Source organism: Varanus komodoensis, unplaced genomic scaffold, assembly GCF_004798865.1.
Source record: "Varanus komodoensis strain SLA01 unplaced genomic scaffold, ASM479886v1 scaffold4, whole genome shotgun sequence".
Classification (NCBI taxonomy): domain Eukaryota; kingdom Metazoa; phylum Chordata; class Lepidosauria; order Squamata; family Varanidae; genus Varanus; species Varanus komodoensis.
The window spans coordinates 31,455,750-31,477,735 of record NW_025335941.1 but is presented as its reverse complement, the minus strand read 5'-3'; the positions used below and the strand labels follow the sequence as shown (position 1 = coordinate 31,477,735).

Below are 21,986 nucleotides of genomic sequence, written 5' to 3'. Positions count from 1 at the left end.
AGCCTTAGCTCTACAAATGTGCAGGTTCACATTTCAAGGTTGAGTTTCAAGACTCAGTTTCAAGGTTGAGTCCAGCAGCATAACCAGATTGCCAGAGGACTCAACTTTAGCCAGGCTGAACTTCCTGTTCCTTGATTTTCCTTTTCGCCAGACATGAGTTCATACATATCCCATCTGGATTAAGCTTCAGTTTGCTTGCCCTCATCCAGTTCATCTTGGCATCTAACATGCAGTTTTAAAAGAATGCAAAGTGCGACAACTGAGTGATGGGTGAATTAATGGACTAAGAACATCCATAAAGGAGGATTTTGAACCTTTGCTCCCTTACTGCAATGCTGAGGAAAATCCCTCTTTTGAACTAGCACTTGCTTTGGCAAGAATCCCCAGTGGGGAATTTCCTCCCAATGCAGCCCCTTCAGAGGGGGGTTTTTCCTCAGGACTTCAACACAGAAAGAAGGGGTTAAATTCTCCTTCCTCCATGCACTGTAGGAAATTATTATTGGCCCATAATTATTAGTTCTGTCCCCACCTGATTGTTACTTGCATTTTCCAAACATTCTAATATCACTCAGAACTTGAGCAGGTTCCATCTCTTCCATTTAGATGAAATGTCGAGAGAGAGGGAGGGACAGAGAGAGAGAGAGAGAGAGAGAGAGAGAATTGGGTGTCATTAGCATATCAGTGGCATGAAATCCCTGAAGCCCAGACAACCTCTACCAGCAGTTTCAGGAAGATATTGTGAGGATGAAATGGATCGTTGAGAAACACTATATAGCATAGGTGAAGGCACTGAACAAGCCAACAGCACTACCTTCTCAAATGGCCTGTTCAAGACAATATCCACCTTAAAATGAAGATATCCATAGTTATTAAGCCATGGTGAAAATCAGAAGCCTGGAGATCAGGCAGGCACTTCATTGCTGTTCATCTTCACACTTCATCACACTTCACACTTCATCACTGTGACAGCCCATGTGGCATAGTGGTTAGACTGTTGGACTTGGGGTCTGGAAGCTCCAGGTACTAGTCCTCACTCAGCCATGGAATTCACTGGATGAATTTGGGCCGGACACAAACCTTTGGCCTAACCTACCTCACAGGGTTCTTGCTGTCAAGACAATATTAATCAGGGGAGGAAGATTATGTAAGTCACCTTGACTTCCTTGAAAAGAAAAAAATGAGATATAAATTTATTTATTATCTATTTATTAAAAGCTTTTCTATCCCAACCCCTACAAATGTCTCCTATCAAATACATTTGATAGATATGTATTCCATTCTTGCATATAAATAATTACTGGATAGTTCACAGAATGAGATGCCAAGCCATTGCTATCAGCTGTTAATCCTTACAACTGATATTTAGAGGAAGAAAATACAATGTTTGCTTTCTTTAAATTTTATTACATATGTAAGCAGACTTTTAGCATGGGCAGATGCTAATTTTGATCCTGCTACTTCCTCAGAAAGCTGGTATGTGGCTAAATCGAAGCATGCCCAAGAAGTATTCAGTGCAAATTTTCACAATTATGAGAGTTCTGCTATTGAATGAAGATTACATTAACCATTACCAATGCAACCCAGTGAGTCCCAGTGAGTGCAACAGGAATTGCTTTCAGGTACGTGTTTGTGTAGGGTTTCATCCTGAGTCAATCACTCAGAGAGGCTTTTTAGTTGTAAACGGACTCAAATAGATACATCCATTTGTGGCTGCTCATGCACCATGTGAAGAGGGATACACTTGTTGGCCCCACTCTTTCTATCATATTTTCAACCGTCTACTCCTGCAACCCTCAAGGCTGTTATATTTGTGTAAGGTCACCATGCAATTTGTTCTTGCTGTTACATTGTCTTTATCGCCCCCCCCCCCCCACCCTTTTCCTCTTTGTCACCACCAACTCAAGAACCTTAGCCAGAAAGGAAACATTTGCCACCAGGCTGAAGTTGTTAGGATCTTTTGGGTCAAGGGAGGGTTTCTTGAGAAGTGGTCCTACCACTGCCTCCTTGGGGAAGTCTGGAGTCATGCACTTGCACAAGGAGGACTTGATCACCTTCCTGGCCCAGCCAGCTGTTCCCTCGCTGATGGTTTTTATTAGCTGAGAAGGACAATGATCCAGAAGAGATGGTTGCACAAACCAGTCCAAGCACCATGCCAACACGTTCTAGTTTATCACGGAGAGGAAGAGAGCTTGGGAGAATGCTCAGTTCTGCTCTCAGACTAACAACAAATTCCTATACTTAGAACCTGCTAAGACACTCTGTTCTTTCATGCTCAGTGCATGTCTTTCCCACTTGGATCTGCTTGGTGGTTCTTCAGGTTCCAGTAAAAACAAAAACAACATAAAAATAACCAAATAGATCTTACACACAGAGTCTGCCCTGCTGCTTCTCATTTTGCTGACTCATCTCCCTTAAATAGAGAAGTGTCTGTAAAACGGGGAGTGACATGGAAACATCTACAACTGATCTGGCCTGGGAACAGAATTTCTACAGCTGAGAAAAATTGGTTTCTGAAATGAGTGTAGCTCTCAGCTGAAAGCTGACTGTCCTTAGTTCAGAATGCAGGATAAATCCATTGAAAGTTTGTTTTGTATTTTTTGGCTTTAAGTTGTGTCCAACCCTTTGTGACCCCATGGACAGCATTCCTCCAGGTTCTCCTGTCCTCACCATCTCCCAAAGTACACCAAAGCCTACACCCATCACCCCAATGACCCCATCTAGCCACCTCAACCTCTGCCCTCCCCTTCTCCTTTAGCCTTCAATCGTTCCCAGCATCAGGGTCTTCTCTAAGAGAGTCCTTCCTTCTCATTAGGTGGCCATAGTATTTGAGTTTCATCTTTAGTATCTGACTTTCTAAAGAACAGTCAGGTTTGATTTCCTTTAGTATTGACTGATTTGATTTCTTTGCAGTCCAAGGGACTCTCAGGAGTCTTCACCAGCACCACAATTCAAAGGCCTCAGTTCTTTGGCCCTCAGCCTTCCTTATGGTCCATCTCTCACAGCCTTATATTACAATTGGAAAAACCATAGCTTTGACTATACAAACTTTTGTCAGCAGGGTGATGTCTCTGCTTTTTAGTATGCTGTCTAGATTTGCCATAGCTTTCCTCCCAAGGAGCAAGTGTCTTTTAATTTCTTGTCTGCAATCCCCATCTGCGGTGATCTTGGAGCCCAGGAAAATAAAATCTGTCACTACTTCCATTTCTTCCCTATCTATTTGCCAGGAAGTGAGAGGACCGGATGCCATGATCTTAGTTTTCTTAATGTTGAGTTTCAAGCCAACTTTTGTGCTCTCCCCCTTCACCTGCATCAAGAGGCTCTTTAGTTCCCCTTCAATTTCTGCCATTAGAGTGGTATCATCTGGGTATCTGAGGTTGTTATTTCTTCCAGAAAACTTGTGCTTTATCTAGCCTGACCTTTCACACAATGTACTCAGCATTTAAGTTAAATAGGAAGGGGGACAATATTCAGCTTGTGGTACTCCTTTCCCAGTTTTGAACCAATCAGTAGTTTCATGTTCAGTACTTACTGTTGCTTCTTGACCCACACAGAGGTTTCTCAAGAAACAAATGATCTGGTACTCCCATCTCTTTAAGAACTTGCCACAATTTGTTGTGATCCATGCAATCAAAGGCTTTAGCATAGTCAAAGAAGCAGAAGTGGATGTTTTTCTGGAACTCCCTAGCTTTCTCCATGATCCAGCCTATGTTAGCAATTTGATCTCTAGTTCCTCTGCCTCTTTGAAACCATGCCTATATTTTTGGTAGTTCTTGATCCACATGCTGACCATTATTGTAAGCTCTCCTGAGATGCTCTTCTGTATTTGACGGGGTAAAAATGTTTTAAAAAATAAACAAACAAATACATAAATAAATACTGCCGAAGCCTAGCTTTTAGGATTTTGAGCATAACTTTGCTAGAGTGTGAAATAAATGCAATTGAACTACCATTGAAAGGTAGTTGCAAGTAAAATCCCACACTTCCATTGGTAGAGTTTAGTCACCAAAACTGTTGTTGGGATGGTGCTCATTAGAACACACAGATCTTAGCTGAGTGTGCTGAGTGCCATTTTCTTTCAGTGGTATACATTGACAACTCTTTCAATAGTTCCCTCTTTTTAGCTGGAACATTGTGGTGTTTCTCTTTCATATTGAGGCCACAGAGGAATCATGAGTCAACTGAATGAAAAATCCCAAGTCATCCTTACAAAAACCTCAGGCTGCTATTTTGCACCCATGATTTAGTGGCTGTGAATGCTAAACAGTGAAAAAAACCTGCCTGAAGGAAGAAAATTGATACACTTGAAATACAGTGTTGAAGGAGAGTTATGCTAATATTCAGGACTAAGTGAAAGATGAAAAAGTTGGTCCTAGATAAATTCAAGCCAGATCTTGCCCTGGAATAAAAAAATTACAAAACTGAGATTGTTGCATTTGGAGCGCAAAATGAGAAGACATGATTTACTGAAGAAGACAATCATGCTAGGGAAAGTCAAAGGTGGGAGGAGGAGGAGAAGATCAAATTTGTTGTTGTTATTGTTAGTCGTGAAGTCATGTCCAATCCATTGCAATCCCTTGGACAACATTCCTCTGGCCTTCCTGTCCTCCACCATCCCCCAGAGTCCACTTAAGCTCACACCAACTGCTTCAGTGACTCCATCCAGCCACCTCATCCTCTGCCGTCCCCCTCTTCTTTTGCCATCTATTGTTCCCAGCATTAGGCTCTTCTCCAGGGAGTCCTTCCTTCTCATTAGTTGGCCAAAGTATTTGAGTTTCATCTTCAGTATCTGGCCTTCTAAAGAGCAGTCAGGGTTGATCTCCTCTAGGACTGACTGGTTTGATCTCCTTGCAGTCCAAGGGACTCACAGGAGTCTTCTCCAGCACCACAATTCAAAGGCTTCAAATATGATCAAATATGGGTTGGATATAAGCCAGCATAAGTTGGAGATGATTTGGCAGCGAGTAAGAACAAAAATAGGCTGCAAACTGGTGCATAACATTTCAGAATATTACATCTTTCTTGAAAGAAGTGCACTGGTTGCCAATAGTGTTCCAGCTGCATATCAAAGTGTTGTTTTTAACCTTTAAGAGCTTAAATGGCTCAGGCATGACTACCTAATAGATCACCTGTCTTATTATGCACCTGTCTCACTAAGATCTGCAAGTGATGCCCCTTTGAAGATAATATTATTCGGAGAGGCCAGTTTGCCAGCAACATGTGAATAGGCTTTCTCCTCCTACCCCCAGATCATCGAATGTGATTCCTCTGGAACTATGATTGATTCCCAATTTCTAGGCCTTTAGAAAAGGTGCAGATGTGCCTCTTTCCAGATGTTTCTACCATTGGAATGTTTTAGATTGTTTGAAGGGTTTATTGAATGGCTGTATGCTGCCTTGGGGCTCAATTCTGTGGTCTCCCAATATTGTCTGTGAGATCGTAGGATTTTTCAGATTCCAAGCATTGAAGTTATCCAACCTGGCAGCTAAGGCAGTATATAAATGTTAACACTGAAATGAAATGAACATGTGAAGTATAAAAAACTGTAAGCATGAGAGAGAGAACACATATTGGTATCATGGACCCTGAGGAGGCCCAATTCTGATTAGTTTCATGGATTTAAAAAAATCTTCAAGCCATTCACTTCATAACTTTTCTGCAACTGACATTTTCCCCAAGTCTAAAAACTCCTTTCTCTAGCCAACAGAGTGACCATGCTTTTGCATTTCATAAGACAGTCCTCTATTTGAAGGTCTGCCAGATGACAACCCTCTGTTTGATGGTATCCTCTGTTGGATGGGCTCTTTGATAAGGCTGGAGCATAATATTGGGCAATATTACACCTGTCTGGAAGTAAGTGTGTTGGTTGCCAATAACATGAGGGGGCAATCCAGTGCCCACTGTGTTGGCCTTATGCACATCCAGTGCGTGGAGGGAGGTGCAGCAGCGACAGTCCCCACCATGTATTTAGTGCTGGGGAGCAGATGGGGGGTGGGGGAGGCTGGGGCACCAACAGACAGGAATTGGAATGAGCTGTGGGCCCAAGTTCCTCCTCTCTGCTGCCATTTCCTTGCCCCAGCATGCTCCTTTTGCCCATCTCCAAGGCCTAGTTCCCCGAAAAGTGTTAAAATCAAAACTAAAATCACTTTTGAAATTCTATTTTTAAAAACAGCACAATACAGCACAATTACAGTAATAATAAAACAGAGCAGTACAGGAAGCATAACACTAAAGTAATTTAATTACAAGCTAGCAAAGCTCAACTGAACTGGTGCACTTTCAAGAAGTATTGGCCTCAAAGAGAATTTTTCTTCTTTGAAATGATGTCAAATGTACCTTTCTTATTTACTTTCTTTCCCAGCTGTTCAGTGCCAGTAACACTAATTTCTAACTTCCTCTTTCTTCTCTCCTTCTATAAATATTGTGCGTGTGTGTGTGCACGCGCATGCACACATGCTTCTTTCCTCCCTTTGATATGAAATACCTCAGGCATTTCAAAAAGAAACCCCATCAGGAGGAGTATCATCATTTGTTCACACAGTCCACACAATTAAACATTATAGTAAAATACATGCCGGAAAATCCTCTTTTACATCAGAGGTGGTGAGCAAAAGGAGGCAGCTGAAAAAAAAAAAAGTTTCCTTTTCTTTAAAGGGATATACGAGGTCAGGCTGGATGTGGGCATTCAATCCATAGCTTTCTAGTAAAATCAGAAAAACCCGGCTGATGAGACTGAGACTCTTTACAGGGTCATGGGATAGAAACATCCCTGAGTCTCATGGGCTAACATGATTCATGGTTTCTAACTCAACATTTTTCCTATGTGAGAAAGAGCTCAAGCGAAATTTCCTTAATAACATAAGAAGAACACACCACATGGTTCTGTTTCTTTTTCATTTGGGAAGCAATGTGAAGTCCTTTTTCTTATTGCTCATCTATGACATAATCTATATAAATGGTTAAAAACTATATAAAAAATTTTAGAAGAAGATTAAGGAACTACATTTAAGGAAGCCCTAAGAATAAGAAAGCAAATAACTTAGTGATTAATTATTCTTCCCAGAAGAAGAAAAACTGGAATCCTTTATCTTCCAGTAAATGCTAGTTAGGGATTTGTGAAGGAAATATTTATTTACTCAATATTTTAATATGTTTTAATATTGAATTTTATTATTGTACTTTATAATCTTGCAGCCAGAGTGGGTCGTCAATTTATTTATGCTGTAAGCCTTCCAGAGACATAAATAATTGGACGGCATACACATTTTATAAATAAATAAATAGTTTGCTTTTCCTTTTTATAGCACTTTTATAGTAGGAAAGGTCTGCAGCTTGACAGATGTTAAGCACTTCTACTGACAGCATATTCCATGTGTGTAACATAACCTACGTTTAAGGTGCCCAAAAAAGAGGGCACCAATTTGCATAAACTTGCATAAGTAATATTCTATATAACTGCACATTTAGAGATAATAACTGTAATTAAAATAGAAATTCATCACACTACAGCTCAGATGATTGACCATGAATCATTTGTCCAGGTGCTCGCTGAGGACTGGCAACTTCAAGGCCTCTGTTGTTCTCACTCATAGCTTTCTATTTTTTACTATAAAGCAGACTTGGGCTGAAGAGCGCATCAAATAGAGGACACCTTCAAACAGAGGATTACCCTTCACCAGTGATCATCATTCTCCATGGTTATATTTTCTTCCTACTACTTTATCCAACTTTTGTGCCCTTCCACTTATCTTAAACTTATTATGACCATTCCTATTATAACAGTCTTAATCAATTATGAAAATGACTTAAATAAACAGCCTGTAAAATAAGGTGGCCTGATATCTTATTCCATGGAAAACAGCCCTCTGTTTGAACATGTCCTACATGTTAAAGTCCATCTGGTACATGTCCATGTAGAAAGCTTTGAAGTTGCCCGTTAACAGTTCATGCCTAGACAATTGTGCAGGCACACAGCTCATCTGGTCACAGTCTTCCCACTATGGGAAGCTTTATTGCATGGGTCCTCAAACTACAGCCCTTGGGCCAGATCCGGCCCATGATGCCCATTTACCCGGCCCATCTCAAAGGTTTTGGACTCATCACGTGCTTGCATGCGCAGGCGCGCAGTGAGGTGGCGGCTTGCTCATGGGGAGATGGTTTTGGACTCACTTGGAGAAAATTATCTGCGTGAGCAAGCTTTTGCCTCGCCCCGCAGGCCCCCTGCCTCGCCAGGTGTGCCCCCTGCTCCTGCCTCGCTGTGCATGCGCATGGCCCGCCCCTGCCCCCTCTCTGGCCCGAGCCCCTCCTGGCACCACCTTGGCGGCCTGTGCTCACTGCTGGTACCTTTCAAAAGGTACCTGTTGAAAAAGTTCGAGGACCCCTGCTTTATTGCATTTGTTTGAATTACATTAAATCTTTCTAGATTTCCACCTATAGAGACAAATGGGGCGGCATAAAAATGTTTTAATAAATAAATAAATAAATAAATAAATAAATAAATAAATAAATGTTTTACAAACTGATGCCCTCATTTACCTCTAAATGCCTTCTTGAAAACCATTAAGACCCAAAGGAAGAAGGCAGTCCTTTGTAGTCTACCACCAATGTAAAATTCCCCTGGAAGTCCTTGTATGTGTTTTCACTTCCCTAAAACAAAACTGCTACAATATAACAGCAATATGTGAAGAGCTCAGTTCAAAGTTACCGGTGAGTTATTTCACAGAGGGCAAATGTTCGCTGCATCTCTTTTCTTCGGTGTCCTCTGGACTACAATGATACGTAAGTACTGTAACAGTTGTCTTAAAGTATTAGATTTAATGCATGTTAGTTTTATGGACACTGCAAATGTAGCATGAAATTCTGTTGGGTTTGTGTGATTATTTTGTGATATAGGCTCATCTCAACAGAAAACATCAGTCAATAGGGGTATATTTGGAGATGTAAATACCTAGGGGAAAATCAGAAAAATGAAAAAACACATTTAAAATACATACCCTTTTTGTTTCTGGGAAAAATGAAAACAATGCTGTGGCATCAAGAATTTTCCACCAGCTCCCCATTTCCCCTATTTTTCCCCCTACCAGGTCTTCATATGTCAACAGCAGATAGGGTGATGGGAAAGATGTTGGTAGTGTGTAATCAAACTATGGTATGCTTTTGTTGGCTGGCTAGATTTACCACCTGGTAAAATGCTTACCTTGTTCACACATAACGTTATGTTCACACATAACGCCAATCCATAAGTTTTTGAATAATGGGTTGTTATGATGTGTAAAAATGGATGTGCAAACCAACCAAATTTTAATCAGATACGACCTAGAAACAGAGCCCATGGTTTGTTTTTGAATTCTGAACTCTGAATGGTTTGAATCATATCTTGCTGGAATCATATTTGTGAGCTCCAAACTATGAGTTGTGTGTGTGTTGTCAGGCTACAGAGAGGGTGAGCAACACTAGTAAACAAACAGCTGTGCTGCATGCAAATACTACAGTGCTGATAAGGCATTTGGGATACAGATATTTGGAGAGTGGGTGAAAGGGAAGAAAACAAGGAACCCAGGACTGAGAAAACAAACTTCAGTTTCTTTGATGGTCTGGCAAACAGATTGGATAGGGCAACAAAGCCTGCATTAAGAATAGATTAAATAAACTATGGGTTATATGTGGACGAGGTGACTGTGTCATCTTTCACATGCAGTTCAGTGGATTGAAATGAGATGTTAGAAGAATGAGAAAGCATGATTTAACTTGTGCCATGCCTCATCAGGATCCAGCCCTGGCACTTACTCTGAATGTAAGAGACAAGCCTGGAATGTACCCTTGAATAAGTTCACCTTTGGGCAACTGCCCAGAGTTCCTATACATCAATGTTTTGGGAGAAATGTTTCCAAGATAGAGAACATGATTTCAACTCAGGCATTAATTCCACTGTCTCTTTGCAGATGCAGCACAGGTAATTCACAAGTCAGTTCAAACAGTCACTGTTGGAGAAAATGTGACTCTGAACTGTCGACTAGCCAAAGACTACAACATTGTTCAGGTCACCTGGCAGAAGGAGAATGAAAAAAGCGAGCCGAATGTGGCTACGTACAGCAACACTCATGGTTCTAGAGTGCTGGGCAAATATCAACATCATGTGCATCTTTCTCAAAGTGGGCTGGCTGTTTCTGCCATCACCTTTCATGCGGTCACACTCAAGGATGAAGGCTGCTACAGCTGCATCTTTAATACATTTCCCTTAGGCTCCATTCCAGGCAAGACGTGTCTCAAGGTCAATGGTAAGTTCTATGTTCTCAGCGGTAGTCTGTAATCATCATTGTGGCAGCCATACCAGCAGCCCTCTTGACAAGTCACAGCCCATGCAGAATGGCGACCCTGGAAAGGGCAGGCAATGAGGGCATCAGAGAAGTAGAAACAAACTCTATTTTATAGGGAAAGAAAAGCACTAACAATGTGCTTCACAACTGAGTAGTGTACATGGTCAGTGAAAGGTGCTCTCCATAAAGCCATTAGGCCTAGGGTCTAAAATTACTCAGATGCACCACTGAGTGTGTTGGGGTGACAGATACATATACTCCAGTCAAATGCTTCTCTGTCTCAAGTAATCAGGCAGATTCTGTGGCTTCAGTAAAGAGATATTATTTATGAATATTGTAGAAACATCTGAAGTAGTTTCAAAGGATGTTTGATTATGTGTTTCTTGGATAATCACAAGAACAAGCACTAGTCTTCAGTTCCATGGCCCAAAGATCTAAGTGAAAAGAATCTGAGACATTGCTATCTTCTAGCATTCAGCTGATTTGCTCTGGTTTTGCAATGGAACAAGCTTCGCTCATTTATAGAACATAAAATTATGAAACGTGAAATTGTGTTTCCATAAAAGATAGACACATTTGCCTGTGAAGTCTGACCATTTCAGTGGATTACTTCTTTTGAATCCAAATCTTTTTGTTATTGTTTCATTCCAAGTTTGGCTTTAAAAACTTTGAACAGTAAAATACCCATTTTAGTCTTTGGGTGTCAAGAAAGTAAAGAAAGAACTCCCCAGTCATTCTAATTGATAAATATGATGTCACTTTTCAGCAAACAGTATCTGCAATGTTTAAATTCCCATCAGATTACCCATCATCTATTGCTAGGGTATTTGAAGGTCGCTGCCCAGTCCCAAACAACCCATGCCATCTAGAGTAATTGGGGAATTGGCCAACAAATGCATCAAAGGAAATAAGCTGTGATCATTCAAACAGACCTTTTACGTCTTATATAACAAAGCAGAGTCTAGTAAGGATGTTTATTTAACTCTGTAAAATTAATACCTTTTTAAAAAATTAACAGCTAATAAGGTAAATTATGAATTTTAGGAACTATCATAATGGATCACAAGAACAAGAGGAAATTAAATTATTTACTAACTCACAATATAACTAAGAGGAATCTCATTTTAATCTTTGCCTCTCTTTTCTGAGAGACAACACTGTAGTTTCCATGCGAACACATCAGGAATCTCTAGGAAATTCCAGCTGAAATCACAGAAACCAAACATGGGAAGGTGGGCAGAAGACAGGTGAAATGAAAAGAGCATGTTATCATTCTTAGTATCACAGCCAATTCATTTTACTGCAAAAAATCCAGCTAGCATGCAGAATGGAAAAAGAATAGACAGCTTCGGGAACATGTGATCTTCCAGATGTTGTTGGACTGTAACTCCTAACATCCTTAACCACTGGTTATGCTAAGAGAAGAAAAGGGAGGGCACAGCAATATATATACAACAATATACGAGGGTCTACAGCTACCCGCCCCCCTCAGATCAGCTCAGGAAGCCCTTCTGCGGGACCCCATCCTTCAGATGAGAGGGGTGGCAATCAGGTGAAGGGCCTTTTCCACTGCTGCTCCCCATCTTTGGAACTCCCTCCCTAGGGAAATTCGCCTGGCACCATCTTTCCTTTCTTTGCCTTTTCTAACTTTTTAAGAAAAAAAAAGTAATGCTTAGCCCCTGATATACTCTTACTATAGATGTTTTAATTTTTTAGTGTTTTAATAGGGTATTAATGTGCTTTATTATGTTTTAATAAGTTTAATGTATTGTAAGCCACCTAGGAAGGCCTCAGCAGTTAAAGGTGGCCTATAAAAGCATGCATAAACCAACAAACAAGGAGGAAGAAAAGAATATGCAAACTTCTCAATAAAAAGTGGCTGTGTCACAGGATGGTACAACTGCACATTCATGGGTAATTTGTAACTTTAAAGTTTCACCAGTTGCCATTCTTTGCTATGCTAAGGAGGTGGTCACACAACTGCCTGAATCTGACACTTGTAGGATAATCGTTAGATTCTGCCCTAAAGACACAATAAGCATGCAGGAGATGCTGCATGGAAGCCAGCTGAGGACAAAGGAGACTGGTGGAGCACAGCAGAGGAATATGTGGCGGGTGTGCAGATGGCTAACACAAATGACACAGCATAGGATTAGTACAGAAATCGCTTCTTGGGCGTAGCTCTGGGCACGGTTGATTCTCCAAGGAATTCCATTCCTTCTCTCCACCCCTTCAAAAGATTGGGGCAAAACTTCATGCCTAGACTAAACAGCTGGATGACAGCATCATTGATTAAAATAAGCAACGGATATTGCCATTCTGTGGTGGACAAGGACATGGTACTTTGACCAGAAAGTCCTCCATGTAAATCTCTGATCCCTTGTAAAACTTGCAGGGCAACCTCAAGCAAAAAGGTCACCACCTCTCTACTTACCTTCCAGGGTTGTTGTCAGGAGAAAATGGGATAATCTGATGTTCATTGCAATTGCGTTCTTTGGAGGAAGAGCTAGAGACAATGCATAAACTGTTGTTTTGAATGGCACTCTTCCCTTATTTATTAGCTTGAGATGTGGTCTATTTTAGTTCATACCTGTATGAAGTGTTTGGGAGCTCAAGTAAATAGGGACCAAACTAAAAGGAACCAAAAGATCATTCATTCCCAAAGTTAAGTCCAGTTCTTTGCACTCCTTTGTAACGATGCATTCAACGATGCCCTACTTCCCTCATTCATAATACTAGACTTAGTGTTGTGCTGAATTTTTCAAACTATTTATTTTCAACCATTGATTGTGAGGAGCAAAATGAAATTGCAAGCAAAAATGGGTGAAGTGAGAATTTTGGAGAAATTTCTCAATGCGTTGGGCTTCAGTGCTTAGCTTATTTTAAGGAGCAGGAACTCTTTATTTTGCCATTTCCACTCTTGGGGTCTCTGGGGATTCTGAAAAGCCATCAGCAGAGTGGGGGAGGCCACATGCTTCTTCAGATTCTGAGCTCTGATTCCCTTCCAGTCATGTCACAGCCAGCATGGTGAGAATTGTGCTGACTTTCAGGGCAGGAGAACTGGGAGGTGGACATTGCTTCCACCACTTCCCCAATTCAGAGGTTTATAGGCATCCCAGGCTACAGATGGGATGCTTATAGGTGACCCAGCTGAACTTTCTGGTGCTTTCCAGTGCTGCTGCCAGCTGTGTCTGAAAACTTAATACCTTCCTCCTTCTCCTGCTCTTCTGACTCCTCCTCCTCCTCCTCCTCCACCACCACCACCATCACCACCACCACCTCTTCTTCCGCTTCTTTTTCCGCTTCTTCTTCCGCTTCTTCTTTTTATTTAATTTTATATCCTGCCTTTTCCTACAAAGGGCTCAAGGCAGCTTACATCATTCTCCTCCTCCATTTTATCCCCACAACAACAACCCTGTGAGGTAGGTTGGGCTGAGAGTCTGTGACTGGCCCAAAGTCACCCAGTTGGCTCCATGGTCGAGTGGGGAATAGAACCCAGGTCGTCTGAGTCCCAGTCCCATGCTCTTAACCACTACACCACACTGGCTGCTGCTGCTGCTGCTGCTGCTGCTGCTGCTGCTGCTTCTCCTCCTCCTCCTCCTCCTCCTCCTCCTCCTCCTCCTCCTCCGGAGCTTAAAGAACAACAAAAAAAAAGCAAGCCCAAAATGCCTGGCTCAGTATTAGCAGCAGTGCTGGAAAGCCCCAAGGGAAGACATCTGGTTGAGTCCTCTAAGGGGCTTTTTGCAGATTCAAGCAGCTGGGGGGCCTTAAAGGACTGAAATGGGTAAAAATAGCAAAATGAAGAGTACACATGCCACCCACACTACCTCTCAGTTACCGCCTTATAGTAAGGCAAGCAGTGAACCCTTAGAAATGTCTCCAAACTTCTCTACACCCATGCCAAAGAGGCAGAAAAACAATGGCCTCTTTTGCAAGGAAACAAAGAAAATTCATGGAGGCACAAGTAATCATGAAGGCTATTTATTATCTGTGGTATCAGAAGCAATATGCCTCTAAATGCCAGTTGCTAAGAAATATGAAGGAGGGAGTGCTAGAAGGTGCTCACGTCCTCATGGGGGCTTCCGATAGGCTTGCGGTTGCTCACTCTGGGAACAGAAAGCTGGAGCATATGGGCCATTGATCCGATCCAGCATAGCAATTCTTATGTTCATGTTACTGCCATGTGCAGATGGAGATAGCAGACAGTGCAGGCTGGTAATGCTCAATGCCATCCAGCGCACCCCGCCCTTTCCTTTAACTTTTCCACATTCTGTTGTGCTACACCTTGGAAGGGAAATGGATTTCAATGGCATTGTTACCACTCGTACACAAGATACTCAACACTGTAATGTGCAAAACATTTTTATTCTGCCAAAGCTTAAGCAGGAATGGGGACCTTTGGTCAGCAGAAGCTTTCAAGTCTTGTCACATATGTCTGACCTTTGAATTGACCATTCACAGAAATTCAGATTCTTGTTTTTAAACCACTCCTGTGTTACCTGGCTTGTCTTTTAGGATTTTTTTCTGAAAGGTGAAATTCTTTCCCAGTCTCAGGTCCTTGAACACTCTCTTCAGGGTTACTTTTGGCCTCTTGGTTGCTTCTCTGACTAGGGCCCTCCTTCCCTGGTCACTGAATTTCGTGAACAGCTTTCTTGAGCATAGGCCGTATTCTTTTCATTTTGTAATAATGGCTTCAACAGTGCTCCAGGGGATGTTCTTAATTTGGGATTTTTGAAATAATCCAGTGCTGATTGGTGCTTCTACACAACTTTGTCCTGGAGTTGTATTGATATCGCTTCATGATGTTTGTTTAGATATGTTCTCCCTCAAACCTTGGGGCCTTCCAGAAACAGGTGCATTTTATCTGAGACCATGTAAGAATGGAACACAGAAGGACTGTATTTAGCTACTTGCACTGACTTCTGGAGGCAGTGGGTTGTACCAGAGCTCATTTGGGCATACCCCAGAAGATGGGATGATTATATATGCAACACACAAAGGCCACTTTGATTTGCAAGTAATTAGTGTCACAATAAAATGTGGAAATGTCAAGGGGGGTGGTGAATACTTTTGGAAGTCAGTGCATATGGTCTGCTCCTTCATCAGTAGAAAGCAACAGAAATGTGCTTTCTCTCAGTGGCATGACTGCAAATAATACCAACAATTTCCTTTGTTTTAAAGTTCTAACAGGACCTGAAATACATGTAGAACGTGTTGCTGATCCAGACAATGAAGGTGAAGAACTGCTAAAAATAAGCTGCTCAGCAACTGGAAGACCAGCTCCAGTGGTCACATGGAAGATGGCTGAACATCCTCTAAATGAGACAAACCAGTATTTTACCCCACACGCAAATGGAACAGTAACAATTGTCAGCAATTTCACTTATGCATCCCACAAAGATGCCTGGGACAACAAAATATTCTGTGTTGTTCATCATCCCTCTCTAACAACTGCACAAAAGTTGGCTTTATCCATATATGAGATGGAGCAAGGTGAGTTTGTACTTGGATGGTTCAGTCATTTCTCTTTCTTACCACATGCAAATTTAAACGTTTTTATTTTGAACTGATCATTACATTTTTAAACTCCAGTTGCCAAGTGACTTACCTCAGATGGTCGCACCATCTCTTGCCCTTTGCTGTGCAGCCATCTGTGTAAGCCGTCCTGAGGCTTGGGCAAAGGATGGTTTAGAAATGTCTTAAATCCATCCATCCATCCGTCTTCAGTGTGCTAGTTCTCACCTCATGGCATTTCATGCTTTGCATTGCAGCGAGGTGGTGAGAGCCCCAGAGTGGATAGTGCTCATGTGGATCAGATTTAAAGTGTGTAGTTCATTTTACTTGGCATTCCCAACGTTATTTAGCATCTCATCAAATAATTCCTCTTCCCGCAACCTGCTGCCCTGCATACGTTTTGGACCTGGACTCCCCTCAGCCAGCATGGCCAATTCTCAGGTCCACTGGGAGTTCTAGTCTTCTACCCCCAAACATCTGGAGGATACTAGTCGGAGGAAGTCTGGAATAGGCCCTGTGAACAGCACTCTCGGGTACATGCCTATCTGATTTGCAGGTTATGTATGTTGAATGCATGACCGATTGCACAACCGTCCTGCCACATACTGTAGGTCTCAGGAGGCAGTAGCATGTCTGCTTGTCCATCACCAAAGAAGAGAACAAGTATTAAAAAGTATTATTTTCAGATGCCCATTTATAGAGATAGATGAAAATTTAGAAATAATGATTATAATTTAAATAGAAATATATTATATCCCACTATCATGTGGAAGACTGTGAGCATGTGAGCCTGTTATGCACTGGTACATAACTGATGCCCATACTATACACATATTTGAACCAGTCCAGATATCCCCCAAGATGTTTTCTGAGCCCTAAACTTTTAAACATCTATTGTTTTCCCATTGCTCTTTCTGACATTACTTCAGCAGGCAGTGTTATTTTATCTTTGCAGTCCCAAACAAGGATTCGGGAACTGTCGTCAAAACTGTTAGCTTGGTATTGGTTGTCCTGTTTTTCCTGGGGCTGCTTGTCTTTTTCATCTACCACTGCTTGAAGAGATTACCTCCAGTAGATAGGAAGAAAGCCCTTGTTTGCTTGGTAAGTCTTCCATGAGACATCCTTTTAATTTGGTGGATCAACAATTAGAGAACAACCCTGTGGAGCTCATCCAAGGGGGAAGGGGGGAGGTCAGTCAGGGATTACCATTTCCTGGGTCCTCTCACATGTGCAGAAGGTGGTGCGGGGAGGCCTTTGAGGTTCTTTTCATGTCTGTGTTTTGGTACTTTTTGATACAGTGGTACCTCGGCTCACGAATGCCTCAGTTCACAACTAAATTGGGTCGCAAACAGAAATTTCTGAAAGATTTTGCTTCAGGTCGCGAACTTCACATGGAGTAAAGATCACGATTGCACCCATCTGCCCCCTGCTGATTGTGCCCATCTGCCCCCAAGCACGCCTGTGATCGTACCTGCCTCCCTGCCAGCATGCCTGTGATCATGCCTGCCTCCCCCCAGTGTCCCCGCCTCCCCACCCAAGCGTGCCACCCAAGCTTCAAATTTTTGTGATTAAAAATAAATAGTTGCAGAACGGATTAACCTTATTTACATTGAACCTTATGGGAAAATTTGTCTTGGCTCACAACCGGTTTGGGTCACAACCAGAGTCCTGGAACGGATTAAGTTCATGAGCCAAGATACCACTGTATTCTCTGCCATTGGAAGGGGAAATAACTATATCCCATTGCACTCTTGACTGGCTTCACTCTCCCTCTCCTCTTTTTGGTGGGTTGTAGGGAATTGGGAATTATCCAAGCCACCCCTGATCTGCCCCCATTTTGCTCCCTGCCATTGCGGGAGCGGTGATGGTAGAGAGCAGAACCTGGCACCTCCATGATGCTGCCTCTCTGGTGCCAGCGCTCCTGTGGACTTCTCTCTAGATTGGCAGAAAGGGATGTTTTCATCATCCAACCATTTTTCCCCCCTCCCCTCAGGGAAGCCTAAGATTGGTCTCTAATTTTATTTTGAAGGCTTGAGATTTAAGTTTTTTTTACAAAGTCATCCCTGAACATTGGACCTCAAAAGAAAAAAAAAGTTTAAAAGACAGAACCCTAACCCTACTACCAGCTGGACAGGGGGAGATGACCAGAGTTATCTTGGTGGGCCTGCAGGCCTGTGAGTAGCTCTTCATTTTCCAGCTCAGTCCCTGGCATATCGAGGTAGGGCCAGGAATCCTGCCTGAAAGCCTGAAGTCAGTGTCAACAGGACTGGAATGGTTCAATATAAGAAAGCTTCCTGCCTTATGTCCAACCTCTCCTACTGCATAGCTATTGAAGCGATGGGTTTTATTGCCGTAATAGCAGCCAAAGTGGTACAGTGGTTAGAGGTTTGGAAAGGGACTCAGGAGATGGAGGTTCTAGTCCTTCCTCAGCCATGGAGCTCACTGGTTTACTGGTCAGATGACCCTCCAGTCACTGACTCTCAGCCTAACCTACCTCACAGTAGTTGTGAGGCTAAAATGAGAAAGAGGAGGATCATGTAAGCTAGCCTGTGTTCCTTTGAGGAAATAAGGTGGGATATAAATCTAATAATAAATAGATATAATGATTAAAAGAATGAACATCCAGATGTTGCTGGGCCACAATTTCCATCATCCCTGACCATAGTCAACGCTAGCTAAGGGTAGTGGTAGCCGTGGCCCAAAAACATCTGGAGAACCACATACTTCCCACCTCTGTTTTTGGATACAAGCATCATAAAAGTTATTACTAATAATTAAGCACTTTGGAATGTGTGTAATGCTGCAACATTCTGTAGAATAAAAAGAGAAAGAAACCAAAAGGAAGACATGTTATACAGACTTTACTTGTTTGGCCTCTAGAAGTCATTCCTCATGGTAAGGACTGAAACTGATAGTTAAAAAAGGAAAAAAAAAATAGCTGTGGAAAACAGATTCATATGCAAAAAGTATTTTGAAATGGCTCTCCAGTATGCAGTCTGAAAAGTAATATGTAACTCTTCTACCAGGTTTTTTCTGAATGCCCTGGAAGCACAACATGTGGGAGTTATTCATATACTCAGAATCAAGTTCCAGTATAACCTCTTTCTGAAGGAAAGCTTCTGGTCAGCTGAAAGATTGGTTGGAAAAAAACCTCCTTCATGTTTGCACCGAAACAAGATTTACACTGTCTTCTATTTAAAGGTTATTGGAGCTTTTCTATAAGAGGCTTTTATAGTGTGTTCATATTCCTTACTCATAGTTGTTTATGATTCCTTAGACTCTCCAGTTTAGTTTCTGTGTTTAAAAAGCGCTCTTCTCAAGCTTTTAAAGAACACCTTTTTCGTTAAAGCAAAAAAAAAACCCCCCCACAAAAATTCCACTTGTGTATTCTACTATTCTACTATATGACAGTGTCACCTAGAGGATATACAATGGAAAAGAAGGAAAGGAAAAACTGGTTGGGTGGGTTCACACAACATCAGAAGCCATGGCAAAATCTTACTGTTGCTGGTTCATCAGATGTCAGTTCCTGCCAGGTAGGATTAGTTTTCTGAAACCACAATCAACAGTCTGTCCTGATGTTTCCATACTTCACTGTGGCTTCTCCAGTTATCCAAACCCAGGTTCCACTGTTGGTATGGAACACCATAGAGTGATACAAAGATCAGGCTGGAATATGGCTGTCTTCTGCTCACTGAACTTCTTTCCCACACTTGGTCCTGACCAGGAAGTGAGTTGAGCTAAGAACAAGTTTGTGAATGCTCTGATGTATGTATTCTTTGCACAAAGTTCACAAAACCCACAAGTCACAGGTGCAGAAGCAGAACTCTGCATGAACTTGCTTCTGTCTGAATACCCACACAAACACTTGGCAAGGTGACTTAAGGAGGAGAGAAGGTGGGCCAGAGTCTGGGGAACTCACCTGAGGGAATCCAATGGATTTCTACCTGCAAATTGGATTACTCACCCAGCCATACCATAGAGTACCCTGGGAAGAGTGACCTCAGAAGTGGCCACTTCTAACCTTCAATTTTATGACCTTCAGCTCTCTAGCAACAGAGGAATCATTCCTCGCTTTATTCCCGTTGGCCATCTCCTTGTTTACTTCTGGAAGCAAGAAGCAACAGAGGGAGAAGGGGGCAATTGTGGTGAATCTTTTATTTTCATTTAACAAAAAACTCTTTGAGGATTGGAGCAGTTGGGAAGCACATGCAGGTACTCTCAGATGGAGAGAGTGGACTGATCAGGAGAAGGCAGCTGCTATCCATAGGCGGGAACAGGGAATGGGTAGGAATTTCACTCATTGCCAGGATGTGGGGCAATGCTGGGAGGATGGAGTAGGTAACCATGGAAACTAAGCTGTCCAGGTAACTATGCAACCCTCTGACCAGTTGAAGCAAAAATCCACATGCCATGGAAACAGTGAAGGGTTATTTGCTGTGATGTATGAATCCCACTCTGTGTTGTGCTCAGATCTCAGTTCTGTAACAAAACTGACAGTAAATATAGCCTCATATAGAAAAGCCTTCAGTATCTTCAGTAATTAAGCTAAATAGTACAGCAACATAAAGTAACTGTTACTTATTTAAAATATGTCCCTATGGGTTGGAAGAATAACAAAATAGATTGTATCTGTCTACTATATATTCTCTGAATTGTCATTGTCTATTTTTTCAGTCTTACTGCATATATAATTTAGTAAAAGCTTATGTCTGACCACAGTTATATTCTACAAATACTGCATACCAAAGAAGTGATTACAGTGACATTTGCATTTTGTTGGCCTTGAAGTTTGTTTTATTAGCGGGGTGGTAAGTAAATCTACTGCCATCCATTGCAAGTGAAACTACTGCCATCTGGTGTTGTTTTTTGTGACAGACAGTAATACAAATGGAAGTCACTCTGTCTGCCTTGTATATGTATATTTGAGCTCTGCACAGAAGAGTCAGATACTTGCCTTCTTCTCTATATACTTGCTTGGACCCTCCATCAGCCCTTCTCTGGAACATCCATGAAATAGTTTCATGAAATAAATCCTTGAAACATGGATGGCTACTACTAAGAAGAGAACTTTCAAATTTCCATTTGTGAAAAAAGCTTCTCAGGGATGCTCACCTAGCAATGTGCTCTTTCTGACGCAAAGTGAAGACTTCATTTTCTTAGGCATTTTAGTCTTTCAGTTTCCATTTTAAATCTGTTACAGTGTTTTAAATTGTTGTACTGCTGCTAGTTATTTTTGTTTTTCTTTGTATATAATAATTTTAAACTTTTATATTGCATTTATTGCATTGTGTTTTATGGTTTTAATATTGTGAATGGCCAAAGGAGCTTTGGTTATTGGGCAGAAGAGAAAAGCAATAAATAAATAAATCCTTCTTACATTTCAGTCTCTGCTTTGACAGTGCCTACAATTTTTCTCTAGACCCATGAATTGGTAACCGCGATGGCTAGATCAATATGTACTAGAAATAACTGAGTAGCACATGCACATGAGTGCTTCTGAAGAAGCTTGCCTCTTGTCTGGAAAAATGTCTGCAGAAATAAATCTGTAGGATTTCCCAAAATAACAAACATGTACACATACTGAAGTGGCCAAATACACACACACTGGAAGGAATTTGTGTGTGTGTGTGTGTGTGTGTGTGTATAAAGATTTTTATTAAAAAAAATTTAAACTAAAAAGCTAAAAACATCAATCATCAAATGCATTGGATGTACTGGGTCAGCCCCCTACAACGTATCTTTTTAACATTCTATAATCAAGTTCAGATCAATCTATAAAAGTTTAAGAACATCTTTAAATCTAAGCCAAGTCCCATTTCTCCAGCCAATCATAAAAAAGGTCCCAAGTTTGATAGAAGTCAGTATCTTCTTTCTCCTTCAGTAATAGAGTCAATCTGTCCATTTCTGCACAGTCCAGAATCTTTTTTAAAATCAGTTCCTCAGTGGGTAATTCCTCACTCTTCCAGTATTGAGCAAGCACAATCTTCACCGCTGTGATTAAATGTAGGATCAAATACATTTCTTGTTTGCTAATATTTTCCAGTATAATGCCTAACAAGAAAATTTCAGGTTTAAAAGCTAAGGGTTTTTGTAGCATTTCCTCAAGCCATTATGTATTTTAATCCAATACTTTTTCACATATTCACAAGTCCACCA

At 41.5% G+C, this 21,986-nt stretch overlaps 2 protein-coding genes across 2 annotated transcripts in view; both read left to right on the top strand.

Annotated features, from left to right (window-relative positions):
- The first annotated feature begins 1,493 nt into the window (after window positions 1–1,493).
- Window positions 1,494–21,986, top strand: part of LOC123029151 (OX-2 membrane glycoprotein-like) — a 23,272-nt gene continuing 2,779 nt past the window's right edge. Inside the window, exons 1-5 of the mRNA XM_044441769.1 lie at window positions 1,494–1,619; window positions 8,691–8,775; window positions 9,939–10,274; window positions 15,495–15,806; window positions 16,783–16,928. Coding sequence (XP_044297704.1) covers window positions 1,494–1,619; window positions 8,691–8,775; window positions 9,939–10,274; window positions 15,495–15,806; window positions 16,783–16,928 — 1,005 coding nt within the window. The remainder of the gene's footprint in view (window positions 1,620–8,690; window positions 8,776–9,938; window positions 10,275–15,494; window positions 15,807–16,782; window positions 16,929–21,986) is intronic.
- The window catches only part of CD200 (CD200 molecule), a 45,036-nt gene continuing 41,927 nt past the window's right edge, over window positions 18,878–21,986 (top strand). Inside the window, exon 1 of the mRNA XM_044441997.1 lies at window positions 18,878–18,884. The gene's annotated coding sequence lies outside the window, so the exon portion shown is untranslated. The remainder of the gene's footprint in view (window positions 18,885–21,986) is intronic.